The 12,323-nt window shown below is 43.7% G+C and overlaps 1 protein-coding gene across 1 annotated transcript in view; it reads left to right on the top strand.

Annotated features, from left to right (window-relative positions):
* The first annotated feature begins 649 nt into the window (after nt 1-649).
* The window catches only part of OSBPL5 (oxysterol binding protein like 5), a 172,066-nt gene continuing 160,392 nt past the window's right edge, over nt 650-12,323 (top strand). The window contains exon 1 of the mRNA XM_064714826.1: nt 650-747. Within this exon, the coding sequence (XP_064570896.1) occupies nt 733-747 (15 nt within the window). The 5' untranslated portion in view covers nt 650-732. The remainder of the gene's footprint in view (nt 748-12,323) is intronic.

Here is a 12,323-nt window from a genome sequence, read left to right as displayed (position 1 = left end):
GCACACTGGGATATTTTCCTGCTGCTGTAGGACTGGCAGGGTGAAATCAAGGGCTCCTCTGAATGGCAATGAAGTCCAGGACAAACACGTGGGGCTGAGGACAGGATGGCTTCCCGCAGCCACTGCAGCAGGTCCAGCTCTGGGAGATAAAGCAGGGGTAAGGTTTTCAGAGTCTCCACATTGCCCCCCATGAACTGTCTGTCTTCAACTGAAGCAACATTGTGTGAGCAGTAATTCCCAGTGCCCACAAAAAGTTGGGTCTGCTGTGGTACCCCTCTAGCAGCACAAATCCATGACTCCAAATGTCACTATATTGCTTCCCAGCTCATGAGGCACCTGCCTGACTGATTCCTTTACCCTTGTCAGCGTTCAGAATAGCTGTGCACCTATTTTAGCCAGGCAAGCCAAGTGCAAGTTGTTTTTCATGCAGGATGACTGTGTGCAGCAGCACAGGCAGGGGAAAGCTGGAGTTTTGACAAGCAGACCCTCAGTGTGGGGCAAAATGCTCGCCTGCACTCTGATGCTGACTTTCTCCTTTATTGGCTGCTCCTGAGGCTGCAGCCGGAGGAACGGTCTCCTGTGGAACGGCAGCTTTAGACAATTTTATTGGCTGATGAATCTGATCTTGCCTGGCCACCTTCCAGAAGCACTGACTTGCCCGAGATGAGAGTGAGAGGAAGGTTGTTCTGCCTGGGGCTCTGAAGCGATTGTTGGGAGAGCAGAGTAACACCCATGCCTTGCTGCACGGTGAGTACAGAAAGCCAGGTCCGTATAGCCACGTCTGTATGCATAGGGTGCTTCATGATCTGATTGCTGACACAATTAAATGTGAGGCTGCTGTGGACTCTGTCTCGTTTGCTGCTTAATTATGTGGAAATGTACTTGGTGAATGGCTTGCTGTCACAAAATGCTCGATTAACTGTTGCAATGATCTGAGTTAAAACACTGTGTTTGTGTCCTAGTCTGGTTATTTCCTGTGCTGCAACACATTGATTTAAGCTTTTAGCCACGAGAGAGCAAAATGCAGCTGCAAGATGTTGATATTAAAATGTTTTCTTTGATTTTGTAATTTTGCTAGTGGAAACTCAAAATACCAGAGCTGCTTGCTAATATTTGCTCAAGTCTTCTAAAAATTGCTGATTAATCCTGCCCTTTCTTTTTTAAGGGTAACTTCTGTTAAGTTTGATGCTATGGATCGTTTTGCAAGTTGTGCTCTGCCACAGAGCAAAAATAGGACAGAGCAAAGAAAGGGAATGTTATTAATGTAGCCCCCAAAGTGTGTGGTGCTCAAAGTGGCAGGATACTGCATTGCACCTACATCAGTTGCAAACAACTCTACAGATAAACATTTCTGAAGAGCCCCCAAAAACATTGCTACCTAAGGGACTGATGGTTGATCAGCAGCACTGGAACAGAATGAAGGAATGCAGCTTTTTAGACTGCAGCAGTCCTATAATATACAAAGATTGCAGTTAATCCCGAGACTGCATCATACCTGCTGCTTCAAAAATTATACTAAATAACCTGAGTTTCACTCTCACAGCCTGCAGTCCCCCTGATACTTGGAGGGGAGTTTGAAGATGTCTATTTTTGATAGCTTTGGGAAGCAACATTTTATCACTGTACTTGTTCAAAATATCTCTCTTTAATAATTCGTAGGGGGTTTTTAGGAAAGGTGGTGCAGGAAGTGGGGTGTCAGTGCTTTCTGCAAACAGATCCCTCCTGAACATAGTGCAGGAACAATGTAGCTTCCTCAGAGCTGAGTCAAAATATTAAATTAAAGCTGGCTAAAGCTATACACAGTCCCCAAAGACTTCCCCAGCTAGAACTTCGCGTACTCATGGGCTGTGAGTAGCGCAACTGTTGATGGCAATGATGCTTTTCTTCATTCTTCTTCCTGAGGGCCAAGGAGAAAACTGAGCAGCTTCATGAGTTGCCTTGGCTGGAATAGCTTCGCAGTACCATACTGGGATGCAAAGGATTCCTTAGGGAATCAGAAATGGATGGCATGGGGCTGGCTATAACCTCTTGGAATCACCTGCACCACAGCTGCCCTTCCAAGCTGTGTGGAAGTTGTGCTTTGAAGTTACTTTGAGTACTCTGGGAAGAGGACAGAGCTGGAGGGCCAAGTTTGTATGTGCAGGAGAGACATGAACATTGATTTGCTGCTGTAATTGTAAGGAGGAGTCTCCCCATTATGTCCAAGTGGGGTAGAGTGGAGGCCTCATTTGGAGGAATTCCATCTCTGTTTCAGCTCAGTAGTAAATAAGTTCTGAACTGGCTCCCATGACAAGTGGAATGGCAGTCCATGAAGTCATGTGGCCCTGTTACCACCTATGGTTATGAGAGTGAATTAGGATCTTGTATTAATGAGAAATGATGAAGCAAATATGGTTTAGTATGACTTTTGTGCGATTGTGCCTGGTAGCATTGACAAACTTTGGTTCTAAATGTATTGTAAACATCTCTTTGGCCCTGCAAATAGTCTAAACTATGTTTTCGCTTGCTCTTCTGTTTCTGCACCATTCCTGTTCCTGTTCTTGCTGACTGAGGCTTCCAAGGTAGCCACAGGAAGCTGACATTCATACTCACTGGATTCCAAACATCTCTTCCAGAAATCACAGGCTCTGTCATTATATGGAAGATGAGGCTGTTTTATACCTAGTTTTATAGATATGTTTGTGATTTCCTGGGATTTTCTTGTGGAATCTGAATTAGAGCTTATCTCAGGTTAAGATTTAAGTTTAACAAATGTGAAAAACATAGTATTGACATACCAGCTCAGTACCTGTTTGTCCTCCTGGAGAAGCTTTTTGTATTCATGTCAAACACACATCTGTGAAGCTGCAATCTGTGGCTGTTATAGTTGTAATACTGAAAAGGCAAAAAAAGGGGAGGAAAAATGAGTGAAGATGTGAATTTTGCTGGTTTAAGATTTAAATGAGACACATTGAAGGTAACCCTTGGTAGAAATGGAGCTTTGCCACTAAGTAGGATGCAATTTATTTGGAGGGGAATGAGTGATTCTCTTGATTATTCAAGGGCTTTTTGAAACCCTGCTACTCATGTGCTGCTGGGGTGTTCCAGGATAGTAGCAATCTTGAAAGAGCTGAATAAAGGCTGTTTAGTTATTTTTGAGCCTTTGCCATCACTCTACATGCCACAACAGGCAAAATGTTTGTGATTTCTGTCAGTCAAGCCAAAAGTAGAGTGGCCTTACTTTGCGCACCATGGAATGGATACCCAAGGAATGCTCCTTGTGCCTGAGCTGTGTTGGTGGCCTCTGAGCAGTCCCAGAGAAGCAAGGGTGGCTCAGGGCCCTGTGGCAGGGCGGGGGATGAGGATCAGTCACACGGGATGAATTGCCCTTTCCTGGCCTGGCCCTCAGCTTGTAGCAGTGGGAAGGCCATGACTGAAGGCACCCTCAAAACAGAACAGCAGATTTTTTCCTGTTCTGCTTTCAGTCTGGTGTGGTGCTTTGCGCCCCAATTGCCTCCCTCAGCCTTGTAAATGGTGCAAGTTTCTCAGTTTTGTTGAAGTAGATAAAAGTTAAGGGCAGTTTTAGGCATTTTATTTTGAGGGGAGAAAATGGAGAAAAGTAGAAAAGGAGGCGACTGAAAATATAAAGCTTGTGATCTATGTTAATGATTGTACTTGGCAATTCTGCAGAAATGAAACCAAGAGAAAACTATGATTCTTTGACTTAAGAAAGCATTTATCTGGAAATGTTTTGTTTTTAGATTAAGACCTGAGTTAAGGGAGTGGAAATACATTGATTTGTATTTTGACAGTTTAAAATGGCTTCTATGCAATGCTCTTACAACATGTTCATTTAGAATGTGGACTTGCAAATTGCAATAGTGTTTTAAAACACTTGAAATTCAGAATGACATGTAAACTGTCTGCAGTGATTTTATTTTTATCTTTGTTGGGTTGGTTGGTTGGTTAGCTTGGATGTGAATTTCTTTCTGTATATGTATATAAACATAATCCCATTAACATGTATGTAAGTAGGAAGCTGGTAGGCAATATGCTTACATATATACCAGCATGTTATTGAGTCATAACATGAAATATTTACTCTCAGTATCCATGTGTAAAGTTTATGTGCTGTGGATTCATGCTAGAAGTAATAAGGCAAGAAACTGTTTATGCTCTGTGATACAGATAGCCAGATCAACAGTGGGAGTGAAAACTGGAATTGTTCTTCCGTTTCAATTACAGCCTGACAAATGGTGCATTCATTTTTCATTGTTAATAAATGGCCCATATGGCATCCTTTGATCACATGCTTTGCAGCTTCTGCAACAGTAAGGCATTTATTTTCAAGGAATACAGAACCTAACAATTGATCTCAGCTTTCTGAGCAAAATATTGTCTTGAGTAAGGGAATGGACACTACCAGGAGAAGGTACCCTAGGTAGCTCCAAGTTTTTTCCAGACTGGAAAACTCCAAGACTTTTCCAGTCTGAAGGCTTGGAGCATGCTGCACCCAGCAGCAGAGCCAGCAACCTCCTCATGTTCCAAATCACACCGGAAATAGCCAGGAAAGCTCTTTCTCCACTAGCAAATTCCATTCTTTCACAGACTATGTGAGGATGGCTTTTCCATGGTGTACAATCCAGATTCCAGGGTGCCTGGCATGCAGGGATAGACAAAAACTAACCAGAGAAGAAATTTAGAAAGCAATGCAAAGTTAGAATTTCTTTGTTTGTGAGAAATCTCTATGACCAAAAAACCCATCAGTCTGATGCACACATCCCTTGGAATAAAGACAACCTATTTGCTTTTAATCACATTATTTATCATACCTTTTAGAAGCAAAACTTCTAAATCCATAGCCAGGACACCAGCTGGAGACATTCAGGAATATCTCCATGGAAATACCGTCTTGGAAAGCAAAGCTTGCTGAAGTTTGCTCATTATTTTCTGCAGAGCACTGCAGTCTGAGAGAAAACAGGAGCTAGGCAACACCATGTTTTCTACACCCACAGCTGTAACAGATGGATGGGTGACAGGACCTCTCCAGAGCAGCTCATGTCCTCCCTTCATGGTGTAGCTGTTGCAGCCACTTTGATCTTAGTGGGCAGACAGTGGCTGGGACCTTTCTGGGTGTTCCTATCACAAAATGATAATGATTATACCCAGCTCGTGCCTTTAATGTAAACTGAAGTGCTTACAAAGCATGTGTGGATGTACACTTCTACCTCCCCAGGTACAAGAGGTTTCCTCCCTCACAGTGCTCATGTGAACCTCCCAGGGATAAGGAGATGCAGGATGGAAGCAGGGGGCAGGGGAAGGGAAAGCCTGCTGGACTCCTTGGAAAAGTTTCATCAGTAAGACAGCAACGTGTGGCCACTTGTAACTGCAATACTGTCAGCACCCCCAGAGTAGTTTCAGCTTCTCCTTCAGCAGCAGCAAATGGCAAAACTGCACAGACTCACCCATGACCCCATATAAGAGTATAAGGGGACACAAAGATTTGTCTCCCCGTAATCTTTTGCAAAAGGTGGGCACAACATGAAAGCTTAAACCCTAAAGCAGATGGTGCATTTCTGTACCATCATGTCATGTATTTGATGAAATGTGGCTGGCTGAGTGTGTCCAGATGGGCATTGCTCCTTTGGTCAAGAAGCCATTAAAATGTGGCAATTTGTGGGAGTCTAGGCTAAAATTGGCTCTCACAATGGAGAGCTAGTAGAAGGCACAAAGTTGAACAAATTGGTCCCCACATAGGTAACCAAAGGGGGTGGGGGGAGGATGGGATGACTTTAAAGGTTATATAATAATTTAATTTGCTGTTTTAGTGCTAATGTAGAAAATGTTCCGCCAGCATACCTGGCTTCTCTTTTCAGCTGGTTCTTAGGAAGAATTTTTTGAGGAAAACACTCCATGTGCTGTTACAGGCATGTAATTTTCAGGCTAGACTACAGAAGGATTATATACTTCTTATTTTGGTTTCCCTTGAGAGAGTTCTGCAATGTTTCATAAATCCAGATGACTGTATAGGTTTTAGTGAATATGTAATTTGCCACATGGAATATATGCTGGTCAATGCTTCTGTTCTTAGAGGAGATGGTCACTAACAAAAATCATGTCTGACAGGCTGTTCCTTACTGTGGAATGATCTGTCTGTCATCTCCTCAGGTTCTTGTAAATTGCTGTGGCTCAAGATTAGGGTAAAATATTTAGAAGTTGTCAAAAGCAGCTTTAAAGCCTCTGACCTTCTAGCTTTTAGAAGTGGTTTAGGGGCTTATGATGTTGAATCCTGTAATCACTTTTGAAATGTTTTTCTAGTCCATCTTCCTTGAATGATTAGAAATGTCTATTTCCTACAAGTAAAAAGGGCCTACCTTTGGCCAAAAAGCATTGCTGATCATGAACCTGCTGAAATCTGTAAGGAGTAAAATATGGAATTGACTTGCTGAACTGATAAGATTTGTCAGGGACAGTCATTGCCTCAACCTTTTTAATAGAAAGGATTGTGCTTGGAAAAAAGCATGGTAGGAAAATGCACTTCTCTCAGCAAAGGAATAGTGAACACTTGCCCTGTGCAGGGCCAGGAGTTGGACTCAGTAGTCTTTATGGATATCTTCCTACTCAGGTTATTCTATGATTCCATGATTCTGTGACTAGAATTATTTTCCAGAATCCACGTTACAGGAAACAAGAGTTTTATCACAGCAGATTAGATTTTTATATTAAATGTTCCTGTTTGGTCTGCAAACCGAACCTCATTCCTCTTGACCTTATTTAATATGGTGGACACCAAAGTTTAATATAAAAAAAGAGAAGAAATATTTGCTTAAGTTCTTAACCCCCTTTTATACTACAAGGCTGTGGCTGGAAGGACAAAGGTATGATGCATGAAAACAGGAAAGGTTTCTGTTCAAGCTGATGAGCCATGTTGGCTCCAATATATGGGCATCACATTTTCCATCAGGATGTCACAGAAATGCCATGAATCTCCTATATGCAGGTGACTTCCACCTGAGAACCAAGGTAAAAACCATGACCCAGTCAAGTGTGTGATAAATATAGACACCCACTGCACCAACACAAGCTCTGAGTCGCAAGCAAGACACGTGGCTGTGTCTCAGCAGTCAGTGCCTGCTCCAGGCTGCAGTTCAGCTGCACTGGCTCCCAGGTTATTGCATCTGCACCAGCCATTTGCATGGTCCCAGGAAAGGTCTTGTCTGTGTGAAGTTTTGATAAAAGGTGGTTAGATTTTTGCAAAATTAAATGGAAAGGAAATTAATACTGAGTAATCTGGGAGATGTCTTTCTATCCAGGCTTTATTAATAATTTCCTTCCGTGGTTATTTACTTACATTTACAGAGCTCAGAAGAGCTATTCCTTGCTCTGGTTTTATCTCATAAAATTCCAATGTAGAGAACTGCCATTCAGGGATGACACAGTGTGATGTAATTTAACTTTGGGTAAGGTAGCTTAATTAACACTTACAGCCTGTCTTAAGGTGAGCTTAGGATATGCAATTTTGCCTTGTGATAACAGTCAGTTCTTCATTTATGTCTTTCCTTTACCACTGTAGCAGTGGAAAGAGCTGATGTACTCTTTCCTTGTCATGTGACCTTGCAGCTCCACAGTGGGACAGGGAATGCTCTGTTCAAGAAAAATCAGTGTTTTGGGGGAAGGACTCAGCAAATTAAGTGGAAGCCTGTTTTTTCTAAAGGCTGATTCATACCAATGTGAAGATCCTCATACACTGTGGAGCAGCACTGTGCTGATCTCAACAGAGCTACTTTGTTTGATGGGGGTTAAAAATCCCAAATGTGTGTGATTCTCTTCTGCTGATGCAACTATCACCACTGTGCCTGGGGAAGGTGCCTCTCTCTTCCTCTGCTCTCTTTATGGCCTAGCAACCCTACAATGCACTGTTTGTCCCCTTTGTATTTTGAAGGTTGCCCTTGCTCACGTGGTGAGCTGTGGCTCTCAGTGCTGCTCCTTGTGTGAGCTTTGATGCCATGAGCCTGGCAGCAGAGACAGCACAGCAGCACTGGCTTTGCTGCAGCTTTACTCCCTGAAATGAGACCCCAGGGCCTGCATTGCCCAGCTTAGCCCAGGCTGCCATCTCCCTGCTCACTCTGCTTGCCACCACATAGCAAAACTGTGCTTTTCTCCCTGCAGCAAGGCATATTGAGGTGGTAGGAGTTGTCCTGGGATGTGCTCCCCTGCTGGCAGTGGCTTACCATGGTATATTGAACTGGGCTGCTTCTTACAGTGGGAGCAGGAAAAGGCTGTCCCCATGCTGCTCCTCCTGCTCAGTTTATAGTTTTAAAAGGCACAGTCTGCTTGAGTAGCCCTCCTTCTGTGTTTGTAGGTTAGACAGAAGTCCCTGTGGGTCAGCTTTACATCTTCAGCTGTAAATGTAGGTCAGCTGGCTGCTGGGCAGAGTGTTCCTTATCCTTGAAAGCAGAGCTCCTTACACACAGCTTCACAGTACATTGCCTTAGCTGGTCTGTAAGGAGGCTCCTTTTGCCAGCATGGCAAGGGATGCAGCTGCTCTCCTGACACTGGCAGTCCTGCCAGCATGAGAGCAGAGTATGTATTGGTCTAGGTGGAGCAGATATGCAATGAGAGCAATTTCTGCTGTTTCTGACACTTTCCTTTAGTAATGAGAGATTGATATCAGGCCTGTTAATGAAATTAATTATCATAGGATATGACAGTGTCTGTAAATCAAAGCAAGTCCTTCAGTTCTTCTGTGCCCAGGCTCTGTTTGTTCTGATACTAAACCTAAGATTTGCTCCTTCCTGAATCCTAGAGAGCTCATCAGAAGTCTAAAATCTGGGAAAGATTCTCAGGAGCTCACAAGGAGCCAGTTTGGTTCAGTTACACTGTTGCTTCCTCCACAGCACACATTTGGTTTACACATCCCTGCCTGCAGGCTCTAATCTTGGCTGTGACACTCATTATGCTTTAATTTTTTTTTTTAGCTCAGTTTCCTAGGAAGTTGAATCTTATGCAATCCTTATGCAAAAGGAATAGCCCTGAAAGGTTTCCTAAAAAGACAGCACAAAGCAGCCAATGGGTTCCTGAATCAGAAAACTTATGTTAATTTGCACACAGAAGAAGGTGGCTGGTGCAGAGCTTCCTTTGTCCATGGCTGCAGGGACCCTCCAGCTGCTTGTTGAACCATGGCAGGGTATGACTGGGGCTTGGCTGACCTCCAGAGGTCCCTTCTGTCCCCAGCCATCCTGGGATTCTGTCGTCCAGGAAGCACTAACATTTCAGCAAAACTCAGCAGAGGGGGACATCTCTCAAAGGCAAACAGGTTATGAGAAGTTTGAGATGAAGGCTGTGGCATGTGGCATGCATGGGGTGGTTGGCATGGCTGTGCTTGGAATCACCAAGTTCATGATCCTCCAGAGCCTCTGGTGGTTGGTGCATACAGAGGGGAGTAAGAGGATACACAGGAGGAGGGATGTGTGGGAACACAAGACCTATTAGGTGGTCTGTGGGGAGATAAGGAGGTGCTGCATCAATGCACAGAGTCTTTCTAGACTTGATCACCTCTCCTGGCAAGACACCTGTGTCTGCAGTGCTTAGAGAGAAGGGGACGCAGATGTGGCTGCAGTAGTTAACTAGGAAAGTAATGTGGTCCCTTTTGTGGATCTTACATTTGCTTTCAAAAATGCAAATTTGTGGAGACATCATCAGTGGGGCCAGAAAAACAAACATAATCTGTTTGTAGTATTATAGTCCCTCTGCTCAAAGTTAGGTTGCCAAATTTCTCAGGGAAGAAAAGCCTTCTTAAAAAACTCAAACTCCTAAAAAATTAAACTAATTTTCTGCCAATCTTTATTACTGAGACAATATATTACTGCTTTATTGAAATCAATTTATTTGGCTACCAGAAAGAGTAAAACAAATTCAGGAAAAACTAAGAAAAGGGGTTTTAAAAAATGAAATATCTTGCATTTTTTAAAGAAAGTATCACTCTATAGTAGATTAATCACTCTATAGTAGATTATTGAGACTATAAGAGATAAAGTCAAATCCCATTAAATTTTTTATGGTTTTGTTGCTTCAAGAGAAGTATATTGCTTTATCCCACTCATGAATATTCAGTTCACTTTTTTTTTAACTGCCTCCTCCTCCTTGAGCACAAACCAGAAATGCATAAGCCCACATGGGAAACTGAAATACAAAATTCTACTTCAAAAAACCTCTGCTAAATTGATGGCACTTGAATAAGCCATTTGCAGGGCCACTTCACTTAAAAGCAAAGAAACCTTTAAGGGCATCTTTTAGGTCGTCCTGACCTGTTAGCTCTGCCAAGGCAAGCTGTCTTTGTTCTCAAAAGAAGAGAAATATCTAAAGCTTTGGGAAAAAAGGTATCTCAGACAGAGGTGTAGGACTTTCACATGGCACCATCTGCACCCACATTTGGTGGGTGCTGCCAAAGCCAGTTGAGTTCACCACCTGGTGGGCACCCAGCCCTGTGGAAGGTATCAGTGACATCTCTTGGTCACTTGCAAGGATGAGTGCCATTTCAGCTTCAACTGTAAATAAATACATGGTGCTCACAGAGAAGTCAGTTACCACTTCTCTGCAGCAGAGAATTCGGCCACTTGCAACTTTAACCCATTTTCTTTCACAAAGTTACAGAAGAATAAAATAGGGCTTCATAAGGGAAACAATGTAGCATTAAATATGTCTTGTCCTTTACCTCCCTAAAAGAAACCAAAGACATTTTTGATTTGACAGTGGACATAAAACCCCTCATTTTTTGCCTCATTTCCTTAACCATAACTAACAAATGTGCAAGGTTAACTCTATGTATGTTAGCAGTCATTTCCTTGTGGTAAAGGAGGAATTTCTGGTCAGATGTTAGAGTACTGGCCCAGGGAAATGACAGGAGAGTTTGATCAAGGGCCAGTGCTGGGAATATATCACAAGTCTGGAGGTGTGACAGGCTGCCCAGACTGCAGTGCAAGGCTGAGGCAAACCTGCCCAGCTTGGCCCCAAGTTCACCCATCAAAAAATCGCTGCCAGGATATGTGCAGCTTTCTACTTTGATGCTCCTTGTTCTGCCAGTGTGAGGTTTGTTCATCCCCTGTCCCTCGTGATGCAGGAGGATGTGTTTTGCCAAGATCATCAGCTTCCTCTGAAAAAGGCATTTCTGTCCTGGCCACGGCTGGATGCAGAGTAAAATTTATCTGAGCTGCCGGAGCTGAAATGTCTGGAGATATGTTATTGTATTTCCGGGGAGACTCCCATATGCTGACTGCATTTATCAGCTGGATCACATCCCCAGAATCTCTGGGAAAGAGAAGAAAATGACACCCCTCTGAAGAGAGGGTGTCTGGTTTTACATGCACAAGGATCAGTCAGGTGCAACACAAAAGGGTGCAGTGTATGTCCAGACCCTCCTGAGCAGAGTGATGTCAGAGGATTCTTCCCTTGCAAGGGTCTGCAGAGAAATAGTCCTCTAAAACTGCTTGGCTGGAAACATATTTGTTTCTATAATCTACTAAATAGATGCGAACAAGATTTCTTCAGGAGTTCTAATGGATCTAGGCAGATTCATAGCTGCAATCAGACTGTGACCTAACCAAATCATGTCTTCTTTGACTCCTCCAGGAGCTACCTGAGGTTGATTGGCTTTTGTTACAGAAATCTATTTGGGCAGCAGTGAGGACGAGCAGGGAGTAGTTTCCTCAGAAAGGAAAAGGCTTTTTCCTGTGGCTGCTGTAATGTCTTGAATGGTGATGGGGAAGGTGCCTGAGCTTTTATGATTCCTGCAAATACATACATAGAGCAGGAGCTGGGAGGAGAAAGGCAAGCTTTAGCACTGTCTGCTTTGCTGTCAGCTGAGGGTCAGGCTGCCAGCAGCCAGTGCTGACAGTGGCTGTTTTAACTCAGACTCTGTCAAGGTTTTGAAGGTGGAGGGAATGTGCTTTTAGAGGCAGGGCAGTGACCGGGAAGGAAGCAGCAAAAGCACTGGAGCAGATGAAATGTGGGTCAGAGGCAGCACAGAGCAGAAGGTGCTTGCTGAGCCAGGGCTGTCTGCCTCAGTGGGAGGTGGGTGCAGGAAGAAAATGAGGTGTTTCTACACAGCCACTGCTCTATGCTATGGTGTAAGAACAGGGGGGAGATCTCCTCAGGCATTTGAACCAGCTGAGCTGTACCTGGGGAAAGAAGTCAGATGCAGCTGGTTTCTGGATTATTCTGACCAAAAACTGCAGTCTGGGAGTTGTCTGTCTTGCCTCCTGCCAATGTACTGGGAGGACTTTCTTTCCCATGCCACCTGACTGCAGCCTGTGGATATTGGCAGTGTATGTTGCTGTGAGAGGATG

Source organism: Zonotrichia leucophrys, chromosome 5, assembly GCF_028769735.1.
Source record: "Zonotrichia leucophrys gambelii isolate GWCS_2022_RI chromosome 5, RI_Zleu_2.0, whole genome shotgun sequence".
Classification (NCBI taxonomy): domain Eukaryota; kingdom Metazoa; phylum Chordata; class Aves; order Passeriformes; family Passerellidae; genus Zonotrichia; species Zonotrichia leucophrys.
The sequence above is the reverse complement of the archived record's forward strand: the minus strand, read 5'-3'. Positions and strand labels throughout refer to the sequence as shown.